Source organism: Canis lupus, chromosome 6 (genome assembly GCF_048164855.1).
Source record: "Canis lupus baileyi chromosome 6, mCanLup2.hap1, whole genome shotgun sequence".
Taxonomy (NCBI): Eukaryota; Metazoa; Chordata; class Mammalia; order Carnivora; family Canidae; genus Canis; species Canis lupus.
Window position 1 is genome coordinate 79,053,304 of NC_132843.1, and position 24,179 is coordinate 79,077,482.

Below are 24,179 nucleotides of genomic sequence, written 5' to 3' on the forward strand. Positions count from 1 at the left end.
AAGGCAAAGGTTCTGCATTGGAAGGATGTGTGATTGTTAGGAACTGAATGTGGCTAGCAGGGATGCCTAATATAAGGTGGGTAGGGACAGGATCATTTCTTCCTTCTAAGGTCAGAGGGAGGATTTTAATCCTTAAAGGCACTGAAAGTCATTGAAAACCCTAGGGTTTCATGGTGGTGTGTGACATGATCAAATATGCTTATGGAAAATAAGCAGGTTCTGGCTGTAGTAGAGAAATAGGGACAAGAGTGGATGTGTGAAGATGATTAGGGGTAAACAAAGTAATTCACATGAGAATTCACTGATAGTTTGGACCTGGGAGATGTGAGTTGAGACTGTGAGAAGGGGATGGATTTTATCTGGGAGTTGAGGGGGAGGGTGGTGGCATTAATGATGATGCCTAGGTTTCTGGCTTGTGCTACTTGATGGATGGTGGTATCTTTCCTCAATGTGGGGAATGCCAGAAGATGATCAGATTTGGGAGAAAAGACTGACTTGGAGCATTTTTAGGTTTCATAACTTTTTTTAGTATAATTTCAAACATATAAGAATAGTACAAAGAACTCCCTAGTACCCTTTAGCCAGATTTACCAATCATTAACATTTTGTCCCATTTATCGTTTTCTTTCCCATTCTCCCATACAAACATTTTTTTTTTTTTTTAAAGATTTTATTTATTTCTTCATAGACGCAGAGGGAGAAGCAGGCTCCATGCAAGGAGCCTGATGTGGGACTCGATCCCGGGTCTCCAGGATCACACCCCAGGCTGCAGGCGGCACCAAACCACTGCGCCACCAGCGCTGCCCCAAACATGTTTGTATACATACATACGTGTATACATAATATTTTCTGAACTGTTTGAGATTATATGAGACACATTGTGTTCCCTACCCCTAAATACTTCAGTCTATCCCCTAAAATGATTGGTTTCTTATATATAATCTCAGTAAAATGATTAAAAATCAGGAAACTTTACTTTTATATATTATTATCTAATTCATAGTCCTAATTCAAATTTGCCAATTATCTTAATGTCATTATTGCTAATTTTTTTTTCTCATTCCAAGATCCAGTACAGTATCAATGCACTGCAGTTAGTTGACTTGTCTCTTTAGTCTCCTTTAATCTGGAATAGTTCTTTGGTCTGTCTTTGTCTTTCATGATGTTGACACTTTTATTTTATTTATTTTTTTATTTTATTTTTTTTGATATTGAGACCCTGAGCTGCATGCTGAGCTGGGCTGTAAGCCCCCTTCCATGGGCATTGTCTTAGTTCTTGCCAACCCTCCATTACCCTCTGGTACAGACAGCCAGTTCTCTGCAGGGGCTGACTGGGCTGCCTCCCCTCTTGTGTTCTTATACCCTGATCTGGGTATATGATCCCTTATTGTGGGCCCTTATTTTGCAGCTGTCCCCTCTGCCTTTGGTCTGAATGACTGGGATGATGATGAGATCCTAGCATGGGTGCTGGTGCTGGCAGTGTCCCAACAAAATACCCAGATACTATGAAGACAGACAAAGTGCACAGAGACCTCCCTGCTCCCAACAAGAATTGATGGAGATCCAGACGCTGGAGACCGTTTCCCATCCCATTCCACCTGCCATCTTCTTTGGTTTTCTTTTTTCTTGTCCTTTTCCCTTCTTTTTCTTCTCTTCCTTGGCTGACCCACCCCTGCACCTCCTCTCACCACTGCTGCCATCACCACCTGTCTTTCCACGAACAGATAGACCCTGTTGCCCTGTTGCCCCCTTATACAGCTCCATCTCTGCATTGCACTTGGGCAAGAGTGCCTGGGAGGCACCCAGAGACAAACCAGTTGGCATCTGGGCAGCCCCAAAGGAGAGATGTTTAGCCAGAGTGAATTTCCTTACTCTCTCTTCTTGCTAAGATTGAAAAACTTGACATCCTCCCTAATGTATAATAATGCCAGAGATGTAGGTGCAGCAGAGGGAGAGGAAAGAAACAGGGAATTACTCTTCTCGGTACCCCATAAGGTATGAGCCTGCAGTGTTGATTTTTTTCCTTTTTTTTTTTTTTTTTTGATTTTTTTCTTTATAAAATCTTTGTCTTATAATAGACCAGTTATTTTATAGAATGTCCATTTGGAATTGTCTCAAGTGTCTTTGTGATTAAAGTTACACAAATCTGGCAGAACTACCCCAGAAGAGAAGTTAAAGCCTCTGTAAATCGTATCAGGAGACACATAATGTTCGTTTTGGTATTGGTAATGTTCGCTTTGATCACTTGGCTAAAGTGGAATCTGCCTTGTTTCTGCACCATAAAATTATTATTCCATTTTTAATTAATAATTTATGGAGAGATAAATTGAAATATCCTGTTTATCAAACTTTTACCCAAAATTTTAACATACGATAGTGATTCTTGCTTGTCATTTGTTACCATTATTACTATCATTTTTTTCACCATTTATTAATTGCTGTTCTACATCAAGAAGAAGGGTTTTCTTCTTTCTCATTGGCTTATTTTTTCATTTATATCAGGATGGACTTGTTGATTCTTTTTTTTTTCCGATGTGTTACAATCCTTTATTATTATTATATATTTTGATGTTCATATTGTACCAGATTTGGCCGGTGGGATCTCCTTTCATTCTATGTCTTTCTGAATGGCCCCATCATTTATTGGCCTTTTCTTTCTTTTTGGCACGTGTGCACATACCTTCCCCGCCAAATACATACAGATACATTCTTAGCTCATCTTGTACTTTGTCTTCTCCAGCTCTGGAAATAGCCGTTTCTTTCCTTTTAGTGAGAAACCAAGATATAGGTGCTAGGCTATTGCTGCTGGGGATTCAGAGACAGAGCTACAAAACACATACATATGTATATATAACATAAAGTACATCTAGTTCTTTCTCTGTATATAGACAGATATAAAACACCATGTGTTTATACTGACACTTTGCATTTTAGTCCAACACTGCAGAGTTCATAAGTCTTTCTAGTTCATTTCTAGTCCCTTCCTATATTTATAACTGCCCTCGTTAGTAAGAAACTTGGCACCCATTTTGAATTTGGGGTTTCTTTGTGACATCCCAGTGAAGAGTTGATTAGGCTAGCTGGCTTATAAGGAGCTGGGGCTCAGAAGAGGTGCTTTAGTCTCACAGGGTAGTGGGAGGATTGGAGGAGGTAATTTAAGCTCAGGAATGCTGAACAGCATTTAACACATCCTTTGGTAAGTGGAAGGGTAGAGGGAGTTCACTTTTAATTGGCATCTCATTTGAAGGCAAAGCTCTGTGTTTAGGTACTTTACATTCTTTTAGTAAACATTTGAGTCTGCTGTGTTCCAGGTGTACTGTTCTGGGTGCTAGTGACCCAGGAATGAGAAGTATCCTGCTCTCCTTGAGGTTACATTGTAATGGGGAGAGGCAGAAATAAACATAGATATTATAGGATAGTAATAACTGTTATGTAGAGAATTAAAATAGGATGATTGATTGGGTAGTCAGGAAAGGTATTATCTGAGGAGGTGACATTTAGCTGAGATCTGAATGGAATGAGCTTGTAAGGTGAGAGCGAGGAATGTGAGAAGCAGAAGAGCTAGTGCACAAGCCAAAAGTCACAAACTAGACGTGCTATAGCAACATAAAGACTTGGGTGTCTGGAGCATAATGGGCCATTGGGGGAGAGGAGAGAGAGGAGGAGAAGGAGGAGATTGAGGCACATCTGCAGAATATGGAGAAACTTAAACTCAGAAATTAATTATTGCGTTCAAAAATCCCATAGCAGGTAACTGGTAAAATTCAGACTCATCTTTTTAAATCCAAAGCCTATACATTCCCAAAGCCTGAATTTCCCCCACTATACCATGCTGCTTCCTAATGGTAGTGAAAGTAGGTTAACTGAAAAGAGGTTTGGTTTTGAGGGTTTTACTTCTTTGCAGAAGTGAAGAGTGACCTAGGAGATAACTCTAAAGTTTTTTAAGACAGATACAAGGAGTAAGTTATAATTATTAGCACAGAATCTGGGAGTTGAGGGGAGGTTTAAAATATTAGGACAAGGCTAATGACTACTTTTTTTTTTAAAGTAACATTTTTATTTGTTTATCAGATATGTGTTGAGTGCTTACCATGTACTAGGCATTAAGATATGTTCTGGGGATTTATATCCTCAAGAAGATAAAGGACATGGACCTTGCCCTCCAGTCATGTGGAAAGGTGCATCTTTGTCAAAAGTGGATTTTAAAAATTTTTTCCATTTTTTATAAGTAAAAAATGACTTATTATAACTTTCTCTGATACTGGTACTATTTTTTTCATGTTATTTACCATATTTATGTTTGGTTAATTTCAAGTTCAAGATCTATGTTTTATTTTCATTTGGAGTTTTTGCAACTCATTAGTTCTCTCAGTAATTGTTTTAGAGAAATTTTTTTTAGATTTGGAAAATAAGGCAATGTTCTCATGGCTGAATGTGGTGATATTTCTAAAATGCATTCCCCTCTTCATTGTTTTAAAGAAATCTGTATCATTGCTGGCGTATGTGTGCAACTAGTAACCCATCTTTTTTTCTTTAAGATTTTATTTATTTATTCATAAGAGACACAGAGAGAAAGAGAGGCAGAGACACAGGCTGAGGGAGAAGCAGGCTCCATGCAGGGAGCCTGATGTGGGACTCGATCCCGGGTCTCCAGGATCACGGCCTGGGCTGAAGGCAGGCGCTAAACCGCTGAGCCACCTGGGCTGCCTGTAACCCATCTTTATAGAAAATTGCCTTGAGCAATTCTTTACTCGTACTATGTCTACTCCCTTTACTTGTACTTCAAGCATTTCAGGTGATTGTTAATTTCAAAACTTAGATCTAGTTAGGATTTATAATAATGTGATTAAGGTATGTCTGCTTAAGTCCTGGTACACAAGAAAAACTTGTCTCTTATCCTTTGCAATTCTAGGAGTGGTGTTTCACTCATCCATTCCTTATGCATTAATTTTTTTCCTTTTGTGTTCTGGAGGTGAAGGAGAGGGTAAAACCTCTTATCTTTGATTGATTGTTTTCTAAAATGCTTTTTCAGTTCATTTGTTTCACAATATGATGCAATTTCAAACAAAATAGTTTTGTATAGTTGGCAAAATGAAGTCTTAATGTTCAGATCTTGAAGACTTGTTTTTGAAACCTATTTTATAATATTCAACATGCAGTCTTGTATTCTTTTGGGAGTGGGAAAACGTGTTTTTGGCATTTTTGGGGATCATATTTGTGAAACATTCTTTGGCTTGCTATGGGTCCTTTCCCTTTTCCTTGCATTAGGATCTTTTAAAAACTTGCTCTTTTATAACTTAAGTTTGTGGGCATGCCATAATAAAATGGAAATAGCCCCTCAGCTGCATGTCTTCTACCTTCTAGCCTAATAATTTTGGCAAACCATTGTTACTTTTTAAGCTATTAGCTAGATGGTTGAGAGTTAGGACTCTGCATTTATCAGCTGTGTGTCCTTGGCAAGATAACCATTCTTGGGTTCCTTATCTGTAAAACGGGGACAAGAGAATTGTTAGTATTAAATGACAGAAGGCATGTTTAGGACAGTGTCTTAATACATAAAAGTCCTTAGTATTAGTATATTCTTAATATATATTTGCATATTGTCTGATTTGCCACTTTCACCAAGTTATAAAAATCATTGTGAGAATGGATGTAAAGGCAGTAAATGAATATTAGGTAGATATCCAGGTACAGTGGAGAAGGTTGTAACCCTGATAATTAGCAGTCACTTTTCTTTGCGTAGCTTATGTTTGGATACCAAGTCACCTATATTAGTCATTTTTTTTATTGTTACAGGAAATAAAAATCCATTAGGCCTACATTTTACAATAATTATCTTATGATCAACTAATTTCTCTTAATAGAGTTCTACTAAATAACTTCTATAGTATTTCCTATGATACTAAATTTACCAACACCTTATTCTATAGTTTATACCTGTGCTGATATATCATGCTGAGGCAGCTGTTAAGTTTAAGGCTGGCTCATTACTGGTTAAGGTAGCTATGAAAAAGAAAGGTGTTTTCATTTATTAAATGAGGATGATATTTTTAGATGTCTCCAAAGTCCCAAATTGATATATCTACTCTTGACCTCTTTCCAGAGTCCTATATCCCCTTTTTGATATTTTTGCTGTCATTTCTAATCATCGTATCTAAAACTGAGTTTATGATCTTGCTTCCACAGTTAGTGCTTCCTCTGATTTTCTTTTTTCTATTAATGTTACCACTATTTCCCAGGTAACCCAGGCCTAATAGTCTCTGCCATCTTTACCCCCTTCTTTTGCTTTAGTCCTGGCTCCTTTTGGGTTTGTTAGTTCTTCTATTTCTTGGTTTTCACTACTGTTTTTCAACTTCGTTTCCTTATTTTTATAATCTATGTCTGATTTTTACCATTGTCAGTATTGAAGACCAAATTAATTGTCCCCAAACATCATTCTTTATTTAAAAAAAAAAGATTTTATTTACTTATTTGAGGGAGAGAGAACGAGCAGGGGGGGTGGCAGAGGGACAAACAGATTTCCCTGCTGAGCAGGGCTCGATCCCAGGACCCCGAAATAATGACTTGAGCGAAAGTCAGGTGCTTAATGAACTGAGCCACCCAGGCGCCCCCCAAACCTCATTCTTACTGTGTCACTCTTCTCCTTTTAAACAGTAAGCAATTCCTTGCTATTGTGTAAAGCCTTCATGTTTGAAAGAGATACTACTTTTGTCTTATCTCCAACCTCCCATTCTAGCTTTCCTGCTTTTATTACTCTTAACCTACAGGAATCCTTTTCTCCACCCAAATTGTTTAGTTTGGTGTCTCTTCACATCTTCTCTTCCTTTCTCTCTCCCCGCTCTCCCCTTCTGTTTAGAGACTTTTTTTTTTGACTCAACAAATTCTGACCATTCCTCCGATCCTTTTTCTTTAGGATAAAATCTTGCCAGCCCACTGCGATATTGCTTGCTTTGAACTCTAAGCACCTAATTATTCATTAAGAACAGTTGTTCAGGGATTCCTGGGTGGCTCAGTGGTTAAGTGCCTGCCTTCAGCCCAGGGCATGATCCTGGAGACCCAGGATCAAATCCCATGTCAGGCTCACTGCATGGAGCCTGCTTCTGTCTCTGCGTCTCTCTCTCTCTCTCATGAATAAATAAATAAAACCTTTAAAAAAAAAAGAACAGTTGTTCATTTAGCACTTAAATTCTTTCATTTGGTGCCTAATCATTCATTGTTTCTGAATTGCTTATTTGTCTAGTCTTTTTGTAGATTATTGGCTCTTTGAAGGTGGGGATTATTTCTAATTCTGTGAATTTCCCCAGAACCATGATGGTACATAAAATGAACGTGAAATCATTAATATTGTATGAAGAAAACATATTTTTTGAAGATTTCTTTATCTTAGAGAAGAGGGCGTGTGCACACACGCATCTGGGAGGTGGGGCAGAGGGAGAGACTCTTTGAGCAGACTCCTGCTAAGCATGGAGCTCACTTTCACAACTCATGAGATTGTGACCTGAGCTGAAATAAGAGTTAGCCCGCTGAGCCAACCAGGCACCCCTGATGAAAATATTTTTCTAAATAATAAGAGCTCTTCAAAAACTTTAGGGTGAAAATTGCTACAGAGTATATTAATACTTTGTGAATACATTTTAAAAATGCTCGTTTTGGGATCCCTGGGTGGTGCAGCGGTTTAGCGCCTGCCTTTGGCCCAGGGCGTGATCCTGGAGACCCGGGATCGAGTCTCACGTCAGGCTCCTGGTGCATGGAGCCTGCATGGAGCCTGCTTCTCCTTCTGCCTATGTCTCTGCCTCTCTCTCTCTCTGTGTGTGACTATCATAAATAAATAAAAATTAAAAAAATAAAAATGCTCATTTTGATTAGTACTTGGGGTTATTTTACGATTATATTAAAGCTGCCTATTCAGAAGACTCCTAAAATTAGCGATGGGGGATGTCTGGCCTCTAGACCTCACGTTCCAAACAGAAGGCAGGCAAGGGACTGGCTAGGTGTGACGCCAGAGCTATCAGGTTCTACGGTTGTAGCTCCATGTTAACTTGTAACTTAGATGGCTACCTTTCCTTTTGGAAGACAAAACCTCATTCTTGTCTTGGCTTTGATTAAGAGTACAGTGCCCAGGTAAGAAGTGGGAGGAAGAGGAAGAAATACAAGGTAGAAAAGACAAGAAAACTTGTAAAACAGTGAGAAGTGGGGATCCCTGGGTGGCTCAGTGGTTTAGTGCCTGCCTTCAGCCTAGGGTGTGATCCTGGAGTGCCGGGATCGAGTCCCACATTGGGCTCCCTGCATGGAGCCTGCTTCTCCCTCTGCCTGTGTCTCTGCCTCTCTGTGTCTCTCATGAGTAAATAAATAAAATCTCTCTAAAAAAAAAAAAAACAAAAAAGTGAGAATTGTTTTGTTTATTATGCTTTTTTAATAATCTGGCTGCCATCAGATGCAAAAGCAGCTCCTAAAGGTTGATTTAGAAGTAGACATTGGGAGAGTGGGACTTGATGTTCTTCAAGGGAAATGGCTAGCAGAAAAGAAACTCTGAAATTTTTAGTTTCCTTCTCATGTCCTGTTTGTAAACTCTACGTGTCCATTTAATGTGTCTGTTGGGTGTCCAAGAGGGCTTCTTGGGGTAGAATGGGGAGTAGTGAGTGTTAAGGTGGAGATAACACTGATTTACTAGGTTAAGGGATTTTTAAGAGTAGTTCTCCCCTAAACTATAGCTGTAACTGCCCCTAAATACCTTCAGCAGGCTAAGCAGGAAGGATGAGAGACCAGAGACCCTGAGAAAGGGACAGAATAAGTTAGGCAGTCTCTGTTTTGCAAGTGCTTAGCTGTACAACTTTGGGCAAATGATTTTATGCTGTCAGTTGGAAAGGCCTAGCATTTCCCTGCAGTATCTGTTACAGTGCATTTCCTGGTTGACTGCTTGAATGTGAGGAAATGTACTGAAATTAGTTTTTGGGAGTTACTGTTATTTTGAAAAGGAATCTTCTGTGACATAATAACTATTCAATAAATTGTGTTTCTTTTATAAACATAAGAATTTTTTTGCCTTTAATCTTTATAGAAAATGTGCCAGAGGAGCTTCGAGAACCGTTTTATACCGATCAGTATGACCAGGAACACATCAAACCACCTGTTGTTAATTTGCTTCTATCAGCTGAACTGTACTGTCGTGCTGGGAGTCTCATTCTCAAGAGTGATGCTGCAAAACCCCTTTTGGGCCATGATGCTGTAATCCAGGCTTTAGCACAGAAAGGTCTTTATGTCACTGACCAGGAAAAACTGGTAACTGAACGAGATCTCCACAAGAAACCCATACAGATGGTGAGTCTTTATATATCCAGGATTACTTTGTTTGAAGTGCATACCTTTGAATGTGAATTGTATTATAAAAGAGAGGGAAATATGTTTTGAAATTGGATTGTCATCTCTGTCTAGAGTTTAAAGACTGTCATTTTCTTTAAAACCTTGTTTCCACAAAAAGGAAGATTTTGATAAACTATTTTGGAATGTATGGTACCATTCTGATACACAGGAGAAACAATTACGTTCTTTCTAGCTACTTTATTTATTTATTTATTTATTTATTTATTTATTTAATTTTTTTTTAAAAATTTTTATTTATTTATGATAGTCACAGAGAGAGAGAGAGAGAGACAGGCAGAGACACAGGCAGAGGGAGAAGCAGGCTCCATGCACCGGGAGCCCGACGTGGGATTCGATCCCGGGTCTCCAGGATCGCGCCCTGGGCCAAAGGCAGGCGCCAAACCGCTGCGCCACCCAGGGATCCCTCTAGCTACTTTAAAGTGATTTTTTATTTAATTTAAAAACTTGTTTTTCTCATCATAGAAAGTGTATTGATTTTATTCTCATTAGGAAAGATACGAGATTTCTAAGTGTTTATTTACATGCTTGAATGACCTCTTGGTAAATTTCTACATATCATATATTTTAATTTAATAACTACTAATTCATTCTTGTGAATGAAGGGCTCTAAACTGGCCTATGACAAGCATGCAGGAGCTTTGTCATGATAGTTTCTGGAGATAAACCCAAAGTTTAGGATCATCGTATGCTGCTTCAGTCTGGTGTACTCCTTTGGCTTAACTTCACAAAACGCTAAGTGTCATCAAGAATGTATTAGAAGGAAAAACAGATCTGCACATTTGATTAATTCATGCTCTTATATGAAACTAGTTGTAGAAGGGGAAAGATACATGTAGAAGAATATATTGAGAATACACAAAATTATAAAGTTGAAGGGTGAACAAAAATTAACACATCTAGTACTAAATGAGGTAATGACCTACTTTCTACCTATTTTCCTTCTTTAAAAAAAATATTTTGTTATGAGGAGTAGGGAATAATGTCTCAAGAAAAATTTGGTTAATTAATTTATAGATTTATATTAAGGATAACTAAGAATGTTTATTATCCAATAAGAGATTTTCAGCTTTCACTGATGGCTTTAAATTTACCTACAGTTACCCTTTGATTTTTGCATGTCTGCTTTGGGTACATATCGTATATGTAAACAGTTTGCCAGCACCAGGGGTGAGCAGAATTCTACATAGGTGTTCTAGCAGTATCTCACATTCAACCTTTCTAGAATCACTGTGATTGGATGCTCCCATTATGATTATTTCCACTTCTATTATTTCAAGGCCAAATAGATCGTTACAAAGCACATCAATGACTTTGTGAATTTGTATTGCTTTCAAATATGGTTAAATCTGTTAGGTAACCTATTATCTCTTTTAGATTCTCTTGAATAAGAAAGAAACAAACTTGACGTTTTCTGGATTATTTGCCTAGTGCAGTTTGGTGCATGTAAAGATAAAATATGAAGATATTTTAATAATTAAAAAGTGAGGGGTTTGGAAGACTGCTAGTTACATTGGTATTTCTTTTGCACTGTATTCGATCTTGGTGATAGCTGTGAATACATTTAAATTTGATAAATACCATGCTTTAAGTGATACAGAATTGCTCTTTATCTGGTTCTAACTTCTGTTGGTTTTTAGAACACTTCATGTTTGACTACATCATCTTGACCCTTTGCAGTGTCACATTTATTGACGTGTATTTTAAGTGTATACTTTAAGCTTTTGTTACAATTGGATTTAAAGCTTCTCAATTGCTGTGAAATTTTGATTGGTGACGTTGTAATATATTACTACTTTTCTAAAACCTACGTGAGAAAATTTATCAGAGTACTGTTAAAAACTTTGTTCCTTAAGAAACTGTTTTGTTTGGTTTTAGAGTAATAAGAGTAATAAATTTCAGTTTTCTTCCTTGTCTTGCTTTTTGGGAAGTATAATGAAAAATAGTGTGTTTAATTACACTGAATATATTGACTCCCAATCCCATGCCTTGCTTTCATCTCTAAATTATCTTCATACTTTTGGGATCTTCATTTTTATATGCCTTACAGCCTTTTGGAAAAGTTGCATTGTGATAGGACTTATCAACTTAAATATAAAGCAGGTTTGACTAAACAGATTTTATTAATTTTGAGGTAGGTACAGATTGGGAGGAATGCCTTTTTTTGTAATGTGAACACATGTTGGAGAACGTATGCTTTTTTTTATCACACAGCTTTTACAGAGATTTTTGAGAGTACAGCCTTTAAAATATTTTCTTCTATATTTACATCAATGAGAAGATATTTTAGACATTGTGCTTTAAAGCCAGTTAATAATTATAATGTATTAAAGTTCATTCAGCACATAATCAGTATCTGTAGGATTGAGAAGGGATTATAGTTAGGATCTGCCTATTGAATATTAAAAATGTAAGTAAAAGACAAATGCAAACAAAATACAATCACAGTGCTATACATACTGTTCTGAGAACTAACCTTAGTGCGTGCTTGAAATCAGCATTAAGTGTATGATTGAATGGGTTACTAGAGAAGAGTTGTATACATTAAAATCACAGGGGAACATCTTTCAATCAGAAGTATGCTGAGTGCAAATCACCTTATCTATCAAATTATTTGTCAAGATAATACTGGTATCTAGGGTGATGTGAAAATTGAAGGACTGGTAGCAAACGGAGTCAGATACTAAAAAAGAGTACAGAGAAGATTTCAAACTTTGTTCCATAGCAAGATGAATTTGCATGTATATTGCATTCAATATCAGCAGGTTAGGCTGGAGGAGTTGCTGAGTATCATAAAAATCTTAAATTCATAGAATTTTATAGCCAGGAGGAGCTTTTAGAAATCAGAAACCAGTATGTATAAAACTTTCCAGTGATGAGGAACCTGGGAAATGTGAGTACCTGGGAACTTTGTATAGACTCCCCCGGTCTTCTTACTAGAACTGACATTAGAACCTTTAGAAGAGGGGTCTGGATGTGTATTTTTTTTAAAAGATTTTATTTATTTATTTATTCATTCGAGATATAGAGAGGGAGAGAGAGAGGCAGAGACACAGGCAGAGGGAGAAGCAGGCTCCATGCAGGAGCCCGATGTGGGACCCGATCCTGGGTCTCCAGGATCAGGCCCCGGGTGAAGGCGGCGCTAAACCGCTGAGCCACCTGGGCTGCCCTGGATGTGTATTTTTAAACAGGTATTCTGGGTGATTTTTATGATCAAGAATGTATGGGAAATTTGGTCTAATGCAGAGTCATTTTATATGTGTGATACTTAGAATTTAGAGAGGTTAAGTGATTTGTTAAGGTAGAAGTATAAATACACTAGCAAAACAAAAGTTAGAATCTGAATGAGTTAGAATTGTTACTTTTTCATTTACAGTGCTCTTATCTGAAGCAAATTTATGCACTTAAATATTTGAAGTCACGTTTACTTAACTGTCTTAAACCGTAGTCTGGTTACAAATCAAACTCTTGGTTGTGAATCAACTTTCTAATCATATATGGGATATAAGAGTTGATATTTGTAAAAGTCAGTTATTTAAATATGTGTATATGTGTGTGTGTATAGGAATATAGTATGTGTGGTATTAAATAATGAGATTGATTTTCATATGATTGCAAAAGAACGTTTTAAATTAAACCTTGTTTGGGACAATCATTATAAACAAACATTTATTTTGATGTGCTTGCTTTTAATGACTACCAAAAAAAGATTGAATATCCTGTTTCTTTAATGGAAATTAAAGTGGACTGTTAGGTCATTTGATAAGTAAATCATAAAATGTTCTCTTTTGAAGTATCAGTATTATTATAATGGATGATGTTTTTGGGTATTCAGAAAATATAAGCTAGAAAGTTGTTGGATTTGTGCTTGCTAGCTAGTAAACTGCTTTGTTGTAATGGAAGGCCAGTGAAGCTGTGGTTAAGACAGAAAGATGACAGAAATATTTTTTTACTTTGAAGAAGGATATTTGTATATGTAAAGGAGTGTTACTTCATTTTATCACATTTCGTGGTCTGCATTCAGCTGACCATTAACACCTCCCCTTGAATGACATTGAGCTTAGGATGAAGAAGAAGCCTGCAGAAAAACACTAATTAGTGTGAAATGGGTGCTCTAAATGTAAGTTTAAGCAACAGGGGATCAAGGAGTAGCTATGATGATTCCTGCTAGGACAGATCAGGGAGGGACAAAATGGGACAGAATGACTAAGAGGGTTTCAGTGGGTAGGAAAAGGGATGAGGTGAGCATGGTAACCAAGTTGAAGGAGTTATTTGACTCAAGTTTGAACTGTGAGAGTAGGTTATGTATTACAAGTGACAGTGTTGACTACATGGAGGCATAAAAGTGAGATGAGGCTAAAAAATAGGTTAAGGTTAGATCATGAAGAGGCTATGAGCTGAAGTTAAGGATTTTTAAACTTTTTTGTGGGTTACAAGATCATGGAATAAAGTTTTTATTATTTTCTTTGGTCTTTATTGGTGGTACTGCTGATGGTGGTGGTGCTTTGTTGATTTGTTTTTTCCTTGCCTGCAGTAAACAAATAAAACATTACAAAATACTGGGAAACACTTTGTGATCTCTTACACTGTCATCTTAGTGTAAAATACACCAGTTATTAGTTCTCAGATCTTTCTGATTTGCTTACATCTATCTGTGTACTTGTTCACTTCTCATACTCTCTAGTGGCTCTTTTTATTTAGTTGGCTGTGCCATGTGGAGTGATTGCACTTTATATATTGTATCTCACATAATTTAATTCTTAGGACAACCCTAACAGGAAAATATATTGTCTCTGTTCCACTGATGAGGAATGAGAGTTTGAGAACCTAAGTAAAGTCACAGAGCAATCCTAGTAAACTAGTAAAGGCAGGATTCAGACCATCTCCACTTTAGCTATAAATCCCATGTTCTAGGAGTGTTTGGCTGGCTCATTTGGTAAGGCATGCAACTATTTTATTTTATTTTATTTTATTTTATTTATTTATTTTATTTTATTTTATTTTATTTTATTTTATTTTATTTTATTTTATTTTATTCATTTTTTTATTTTATTATTTATTTTAGAGAGAGCAGGAGGGAGAGGAAGAGAGAATCTGAGGCAGACTGTGCTGAGCACAGAACCTGACGCAGGGCTCAGTCTGATAATCACAAAATCATGACCTGAGCTGAAACCAAGAGTCGGATGTTTAACTGACTAAACCGCCCAGGAGCCCCGTGCATGTGACTCTTGATCTCAGGGTTGTAAGTTTGAGACCCATGGTGGTTGTAGAGATTACTTAAAAATAAAATCGTAAAAAACAAAACAAAAAAGCGAAACCCATGTTAACCATAACGTTTGTTTTTTTTTTGGTCTTTGAGTAATGGGAAGGTAATTGAACTACGATAATAGGAGAAAGTAGGAAGTGGAGAGGTAGAAGGAAGTAGAAGGGGTATGCTACCAAGAAATCTGCCTGGTGGTTTAAAATCTTGGTAATTTGCCCATGCTTCTTTTCAAAGTAATTTACCCATTATGTACCTGTCTTGAAGGTTATGTTAATTTTGTGTACTAGGGAATAACTGTAGCCTTTGACTTGTTTGACTTTTCATGGATGATGGGACAGAGTTATGATAGAGCCTGTCTGGGTGGATGTGAGTTTCTTGATTTTAAGAATGTGCAAGGTAATTCCCTTGTCACCATTATTTTTGCTGGATATATGACTGGTGTTGAGGACAGAGAAGCTGATCTCAGGAACATTGTGTTGTTCCTTTTTTTTTTTTTTTTTTGGTCTTACTGCCTGCTCTTCTCCAACATATTGGTCCTGTTTGGCAGCCGTTCTTACGGATTTCCATGGTGCCATCATCTGTTGGAACTCCGTGTAATTTACTCATGTGGAAGCTTTAAAAATTTTTGCCCCTACTTCAGAAAATTAAAAATTGCACGTCAAAGGAGGAGGATTATATAAATGTAAACATTACAGTCATGGATATTAATTTCTAGTTACCTTTATATAATAATGCCTTGCAAAGTTAAGAACAGAACTTGTCTGTAAGAATTATTATTTTAAATTCCCATAGATATTGTTAAAGAGGGTTTTTAAAATTTACCCACAGTGCTGGATCTCAGTTTTTTCTTTCCCACTAATCATGTTCCGTTATTTTCAGGTAACATATACACCTTAGTTACCAATTCATGTTATCTTTTGATATTTTACAACCATGTTTATTATATTCCTGTGTTCAGTGTTTATTTGTAATAATTTATTTAGAACTCCAGGTTTACTTTCTCATAGGAATAACTTGATGACGGGTGTTTATTTTGCCAGATGGTCTCACAACCCTTTGTATTTATGATAAAACCAAAGTCAGGCCTTTTATTAACTTATTTAGTTTATTGGAACTTCTGCTATGTACTGTATATTATCTATTATGATTAAAAGAGTTTCTATCCTGCAGGGTCTTGTTTTTTACTGGCGATAGTAGAAAAATAACTATAATACATATATTTTAGGAGTACAGAGGCACCAAACTTGGTCCTACTCTTATATTGAATTTTGAAGGAATTTACCAGGTAGGCAAAGAAGGACATGTTATAATGTAGTGTATGTGGAAGTATAACAGGATGTTAAAAGGGAGTGTGAGAGCATCATGATATGCTTACGGAAAAGCAAGAAGTTTGATTGTAGCTTTAGAATTAGGCACATGTTAGGAAATGAGGAGAAAAGAGACCAGAGAGTTAGATGGGGACAGAGCATGAATGACCTTTGATGTCATGCCAAGGGTGTATTTACCCTGGAAATGATAGGGAGCCACCTAGTATAGGGTTTTAAACCAGAGAGGATACCATCAGATTTGTGTTACAGAAAGTCACTCTGGTGGTATTATGAAAGAGAGAGCACTGAGGAGGCTATTAAAATAGCCAGGGACCTGAACTAAAAGCAGAGGTTGTTGAGATGCAGAAGAGGGTTTGATTGGGAGGATTTCTGAGGTGATTTTTGACTCCTCAGAGCTGGGAAATGAAGAAGCTAGAATAGGACTGGCAAAAAAATTTCATCCCTTATGCTAAATCTGATTAATAGGTGGTTAACTACTAGAAGTTGGGAAAAGATAGCTTTTTGCTGTTCTTCTCAGAGATTCAGGGTCTAGATGTTAGCCTCCCCATCCTCTGTTATTCCTGGTGTTTTTGAACCCTGATATTTTTAGCTAATAATGATAAAAACCAAAAAAAACCCCAGAAGTAAAGGGATAGCTTTATAGTTTTAAAATCTTCAGCTACTATTCCTAAATCTCTTATTTTTGATGGGAAAGATAAAGATGACTCTGTCTTGTCCTAAGGTTCTCTTTTCTTCTTAGTACCTGTTGGAAAAAAAAGAGTGTATAAAAGTAAAAGTGAGTGTGTGTACAGAGAAATGAAATAAAATTAATATGTATTTTGTTAGAATAGCTTATGTTATTCTTACATATTTACCACAAAGATGGATGGGAATTCATTGATATAATAAACTTATTCAGTTCTACTTTGTACACTAGGTTAGGCATTGGTGATGAAGTAGTTAATTTCTGCCCTAAAGATGCTTTTGTAAGACATTAGGGATTATGTGGAATTCAAAGAGTTGCAGTGTGGAGACTTGTCTAGACTTGTGAGAATGAAGTGAGGAATAAGCAGAGTTGAGCATACTTGACAAATGTTGGTTGTTAATGCAATATGTGAGAGAGGTGTTAGTATTCCTGTTGTATAGGTGAGGAAACTGACACCCCCAAAGGTGCATTAATTTGCCCAAGGCCAAACAGGTGATAAAACATGATGGTAGGATTTAAACTTGAATCTGCTGTCTCCAAAGTCATGCTTATCCCATTTACACCAGATGGCCTTCAAAAAATCCAGCCAAGCAAGCAAATAGGAAAAAAAGTGAGATCGTATATGGAATCTAAATAAACAAAAACCAAGCTCATAGATACAGAGGACAGATTGGTGGTTGTCAGAGGGCAGCAGGTTGGGTGTGAGCAAAAGGGATGAAAAGAGCTCAAAAGATACAAACTTAGAGTTAAAAGTAAGTCATGGGGTTGTAATGGTGACTACAGTTAATTATACTATAATGCATATTTGAAACTTGCTAAGATAGTAAATTTGAAAGTTCTCATTAGAAAAATTCTGTAACTGTGTATGGTGATGGATGTTAACTTATTGTGATCATTTCATAATATATACAAATACTGGGATCCCTGGGTGGCACAGCGGTTTGGCGCCTGCCTTTGGCCCAGGGCGCGATCCTGGAGACCCGGGATCGAATCCCACGTCGGGCTCCCGGTGCATGGAGCCTGCTTCTCCCTCGGCCTATGTCTCTGCCTCTCTCTCTCTTTCTCTCTCTCTGTGACTATCATAAATAAATAAAAATTGAAAAAAAATAATATATACAAATACTGAGTCATGTTATATATCTGAAACTAATATGTCAATTATACTTCAGTTAAAAAAACGGTTTCATTGTTAATAATTTATTAATTTAAAAAAATTTTTTTGCTTCATAGTTTATGCTTTTTTTTTGTTAACACCCAGAAAAGATAAATAGGGCAGTTATCATCATCTCTGCCCTATTTCAAGTGAGAAATAACTTATGGATGGATTTATTTAATAGATACTTCTTTAAGTTCCCTCTGACAGTTATAGAAAGAGGCAGTGAACAGATCATGAACAAATAGCTAGTTAGTGACAGAGCAGAGGCAGTTCCCAGGTCTTCCTGACTCTGAACCCAGTGCTTATTTTACATTCTGCTGCCATCCTTTTTTCTGTTCTTGTGCATTTTAATCTGCATTGCTTCTGGGGAGACCCATAGGGAATGTCAGCATGAAGTAGGATGTCACACAGAGAGTGTGCCTCAATGGAGGGGGATTCCAAGAACAGAAATAGCAAGGAACAAAGGGAATTGTTTTGGTCACTGACTAACGGGCCTGTCTTAGTCTGTTCACGCTGCTGTAACAAAATACCACAGATTGAGCAATTTATAAATAAATTTATTTTTTCACAGTTTTGGAAGCTAGAAAGGCCAAGATCAAGGATCAGCATGGTTGGGTTCTGATGAAAACCTCCTTCTGGGTTGTAGACTACCAGTTTCTCATTATGTCCTCACATGGTAGAAAGGGCAGGGATTTCTCTGGAGCCTCTTTTATAGAGCATTAATCCCATTCATGAGGGCAGAGCCCTCATGACCTAATCATATGTCAGAGGCCCTGTCTCCTGATACCATTGCTTTGGGCTTTAGAATTCCAGCATATGAATTTTGGGGGAACACAAACATCCAAGACCGTAGCAGGTACTCTTTTCTTATGTAGGGAATGTATCTCCTCTAGTTACCACAATATATAAAGGTGTAAATTTTAAGAAATAGAGTGATTCACTTTGCAAAATAGTATTTTTATTTAAAAATATTTTAGGATTTATTTTTACAACACTGGTTTAAAAAATAGGACTTCTAATTAAGTTTTTAAGAACATATGAAATTAAAAATGTTTATTATAATGTTCAGTGTCTGTTCATTATATTGAAAAATTGTTCTTACATAAAATCCAAGTTCCTTTCTATCTGTTGAAAACATTTTCACTTGATTTCACTCTGTTGAACTCAGTTTTTGTTCAACAAAAGCTGCATGTATTTAAGGTGTACAACTTGATGTTTTAGTGTTGTATTTATTATATATATTTATATATTGAACCAGGTATTAGGTCTTGTTTAGTCAGGGCTCAATAAATGATTTGTTAATTTCTGGCCACAAAGATCTGATGTTTTAGACAGATTGAGATAGTGGACAATTTCTATTTCCCCAGAGACCGTGTGTATGCATCTTTCCCTGCTCCTTTGCTGATTTATCTAAGAGTTGAGATACCTGATGAATGGTGGGCTGATTGGTTTACTGAGAATCTGAAAACCCAGATGGAGGGAGAATCACAGCACAGTCATAGTAGTGGTTGGAGCCACCCCATCCTACAGAGGCGGTTCCCTAGGCGAAGACTGTGAACTCCCACTGCTGAGGTCCCCAGCGCTCCTCAGTTTCTGTCCTCCCTGAGCTTAGTGGTTAGCTCTTCCAGTGCCCTCTCAATAAGTCCCTATGCTAACTATTAGCATAGTTAATTTAACATTTATATTCTGTTGCTTGTATTAAAAAGAACTGTAGCTAAACATTAAATAAAGAAGAAGCCATCCATTGACTTTTTTTTTTCCAAGTCAAGGACACATTTTAGCAATAAAGTTTTAGAGCTGAAAGACCCTGGCAATCATTTGGTCTGGAGTTATGAAATCCTTTTGACTGTGACTCACAGAAGTACATTTTACTGCAAATGTATTTACCACACCTAGTTTGCTTAGTTACACATCTATTACAGAAGCAAAAATATTTGTGCTTTTAACTTGATTTTTGTTCTATTCTAGCTGGAAAAAAAATATTATTATAACTAACTGAATTGACTTCATGTATGACCCATGGATGGATTATAAACCCACATTAAAAACCAATTTAGTTAAATTGCTTTATTTTCTAGAAAAGAGCAGTAAATGACCGTGTTGGTATTGAAAACTAAATACTATACCCATGCTTTTCTTAAAAATATTTTTTAGGGCAGCCCTGGTGGCATAGCGGTTTAGTGCCGCCTGCAGCCCGGGGTGTGATCCTGGAGACCTGGGATCGAGTCCCACGTTGGGCTCCCTGCATGGAGCCTGCTTGTGTCTCTGCCTCTCTCTCTCTCTGTGTCTGTCATGAATAAATAAATAAAATCTTTTTAAAAAAATAAATAAAAATATTTTTTAATATGCAATTACCAGTAGCTTCTGTTTTAATGAGAAGAGAGTTTGTATGAGTTTCTATGTGGACTTGCCTCCTTAAGATTTATGTTATCTAATCTCAGTGGTATACTGCTGTCCAATTAGTTTTACTGAAATGGGACTTTGATATCTATCTTATGTCCCAATTCAAAAAATTTCAATCATTTTATTTGACTTGAAATGTAGTATGCACTACAGTTTCAGGTGCAATTTCTTTTTCTTTAATTCAGCTTTTCACAGCATCTAAAGATGATGGAAAAAGTTGCTTCAAACTTTGTCTATAAACCAGATAATTTACTTTTCCAAATGTTTTTATTGAGGTATAATTGATATATAATATTAGTTTCAATTGTACAGCATAATGATGATATTTGTATATATTGTGAAATAACCATAGTAAGACTAGTTAACATGTGTCATCATACATAATTACCAAATTTTCTTTTTCTTGTGATGAGGGCTTTTAAGATTTACTCTCTTAGAACTTTTAAATAATTCAGTACAGTACTACTAACTATAGTCACCATGCTGCACATTACATCCTCATGATTTATTTAAGTCATGCAAGTTTGTACCTTTTGACCCCCTTCACCAATTTTGCCCATCCCCATCCCCAACTCCTGGCAACAACCAATCTGTTATCTGTATCTGTGAGCTTGTTTTTTTTGTTGTTGTTGTTATTTTTGTTTTACGTGTCACATATAAGTAAGATTGTATGATATTTGTCCTTCTCTGACTGATTTCACTTCGCATATGCCCTCAAAGTCCATTGTTGTCACAGTTGTCAAAAAAATTCCTTTTTTTGGTTGGATAGTACTCTGTGTCTGTGTGTGTGTTTTCACATTTCATCCTTTCTTTATCCATTGATGGACACTTAGGTTGTTTCCATATCTTGGTTATTGTGATATTTACAATATCAACGCTATAATGAATATGGGGATACATATATCTTTTCCAGCTAATGTTATGATAATTCACTTTGGAATAATGAAGATTTTATATTCTTTTTGTTTGTAATTTCATCCTCATAACTCAAAGTAGCAAAAGCTAAGATGTGCTTAAGGAGTCGTCTGATGTTATAGACCTGCCAGCAGTAATTTTTGATGTTTACTGAAGATAATTAAATATATATTAACTAGGGCTTTTCATCTTTTAAAACAAAAAAAGATAACTATTGATTGTAGGTTGCTAAATGTCTGTAGATGTAGTGGTTTTTAAAAAATTAATTAATTTTAAAAAAGATTTTATTTATTCATTCATGAGAGACACAGAGAGAAAGAGAGAGGCAGAGACACAGGCAGAGGGAGAATCAGGCTCCAAGCAGGGAGCCCAATGAGGGACTCAAAATCCCAGGTCCCCAGGATCACACCCTGGGCTGAAGGCGGCGCTAAACCGCTGAGCCACCCAGGCTGCCCAGTGGTTTATATTTATATGTGATACACAATGATTGCTATATAGTTATACACACGTATATAATTGAAACAGAGATTGAGGTGCTTTGCAGCTTTGACATAGAAATGTAGGTTTTTCTAATTTGCACAATTACAGTCCTTTGCTGTAGAGCAGTCTGTAGCCATCTATACCCCCAGTCTGTTCTGAACAGATTGATCTCCCACCGCAGCCCCATGATGCCAAATCATTTTTGCAGTGTGGTAGATTATAGCAGTTTAACATTGTTTTTAACTGATGTCAGTGATGTGAAAAGTGTTCCATTTGGATGCTTGTTGCGTTCATATATCTGGATAAATGAGCTTCTGTAATAGAAAGAAAAAAATCTTTATATATTCAGATCCCATCTGAGTCTGTACTGTTCTGAAAAAAAGAGTGAGCTATGTTACCCAGTGAGCTATGTTACAAAGCTGTCCCAGGGTCCATCTTTCTTTTGAGGGAAGTTCTTTTAATAAACATGCAGGGATGTAAGAGTGCTGATTACTGTTTTCTTGAATTTATAAATTCTACTTTATTGGTAAGCAAACAAGTAAAGAAAGGTGACTTTAGAGAAGAGTAAGGGCTGCGAAGAAGGTGAAAGCAGGATAATGTGCTAGAGTGATCTGAAGCAGTTGTGTGCTATTCTCTTTAGTTAGAATGGTTAGGGGCATCCTTACATGGAATGTGTTTGAGCAGGGATCTACATGTTAAGGAGCCAGGCAAAAATAAGGAGAAAGATCACTGGTGACAGAACAAATCGAAGGCCCTGAGTTGGTAGGTCATCCACAAAATAAATAAACTTTGTGTCTGGATTATAAGATTCCTAACTAAGAATATCCTGGAGGAAACATTTTCAGGAATTGAAGTTTTAGGATTGTGTTTATTTACTGTAAAATGATATAATTTGTACAATATGAAATACTTGTTTCTTTCAGTAAATATTTGTTGAAAAATTTTCTGGGCCTGGGCAAGGCATGAAGTAATAAGACATATCAAGCTCTTGCTTTCTTAGAGCTAATATTTTAGTAGCAAAGATGAGCAGTAAAAAACTAAACAAATTGTAACAATTTCAGATCATGGCAAATGCTGTGAAAACAAATCAAGAAGGGGCTAGAACATGGAAGTGGAACATGCTATTTTCATAGGAGATGGTTAGGGAAGTCCTGTCTAGAGAGTTGACATTTGAACTGAGACTCAAAATGCCAGAAGGATGAGCATGTGAAATCTGGAGAAAGAACATTTGAGGCAAAAGGAACAGTGAGGTTAATGGCCTTGACGTAGGAGTGAGTTTGGTATGCTTCAGGGACTGAAGGCCACTGAGGTTAGTCATGAGCAAGATTGATAGAGTAGATGGAGATAAAGATTGTAGGTAAAGCAGGTAGAGAGCCCTGTAGACCATGATAAGAAGTTTGAATTTTATTCTGAGTGTACATGGAAATCATTGGAGGATTTTAGGTAGGACAAGGAGTTTGATCTGGTTTACTTTTTAAAAAGTGCTTTCAGGTTGCTTTGTAGATAGATAGTAGGTATAGAAGGTGAGAGAGGGAAAAGGGGTGGGGTGAGGCATCTGGAAAATCAGGAATTGTATTTTAGACCTGTAAAGTCCTCAATGCCTTCCAGCTGCCAGGTAGTTGAATATATGAGTCTGAAGTTCAGATGTCCTGTGTAGAGATTTAAATTTGAGAGTCACCAACATTTGAAGTCCATGGGACTGAATGAAAGCACTTAGGGAAAAGAAGGTGGGTAATCATTAAAAGCCATTATAGTAATTATAGCGTAGCAGAGAAGCTTCCTTTTTCAAGATTGTCAGTATTTTAATATAGTAATGTCATAGTAGGACAAAATAACTTGAGAAAAGACTGGATAAGATGTATGCGATAACTTTAAAAAATACAAGAGTGCTATATATTAATATAAAATCAGTACTTCTTGCATGGTGAAGCAGTAAATGAACAGATAAGGATATTCAAAAGCCTCTTCCTTATATCAAAAAGTTCTACCAAACTTATTCTTTTGAGAAAATGAGTTGTCTTGGGTGTTGAAAATGCAGGAAGTTGGGTGCTCTTATATTATTTGGTCAGGGAGCTCAGGAACATTTGTCTTTTGACGTAGACTTCAGGTTGCTTTGTAGAGAAGTACTTGAAAGAAAAGGCAGAGAAAGCAAAGCAAGACAAAGAAAACATTTTATTGTTAGCTCAGGTTTGGTTCCAGCCCCTAGAGCAGAATTTGGTAAGCTACACTGCACCAAGTATAAAAGAGCTCTTTTTGTCCTCTGTTACACTGGCCTAGAACCAAGTAGTAATAAGATGTCCTTTATGTTCCTGTAACAGCCAAACATGGGACTTATTACTCAGTAGGGTCAATGGCTATCCTGCCTATTTCAGAGGAAAAGGAACCTGAAAGTAAGAGAGAGAAGCCTGGGTGAGTGTGCAGGAAGGGCTGGAGAAAATAGAGAACTGGTTGGCCAGTGGTAGAAAGAGTGGGGAAGTTGAGTGAGAAGCTGAAGGAGGGACAGGCAGTGAGAAGGTGAGGAAGGAAGAAAGGAAGAACAGGAGTGGGGAGAAGACTGGGTCCAGGCAGGTG

General features: G+C 36.9%; 1 protein-coding gene across 6 annotated transcripts in view; it reads left to right on the forward strand.

Moving 5' to 3' along the window:
* Window positions 1-24,179, forward strand: part of CAMSAP2 (calmodulin regulated spectrin associated protein family member 2) — a 116,532-nt gene that overhangs the window by 14,345 nt on the left and 78,008 nt on the right. For 5 of the 6 annotated variants that reach the window (XM_072831345.1, XM_072831346.1, XM_072831347.1 and 2 more), the window contains exon 2: window positions 9,059-9,318. In XM_072831345.1, the coding sequence (XP_072687446.1) occupies window positions 9,059-9,318 (260 nt within the window). Of the gene's footprint in view, window positions 1-5; window positions 77-9,058; window positions 9,319-24,179 lie in introns of those variants that run through there. The other variant, XM_072831350.1, reaches the window with a different exon arrangement.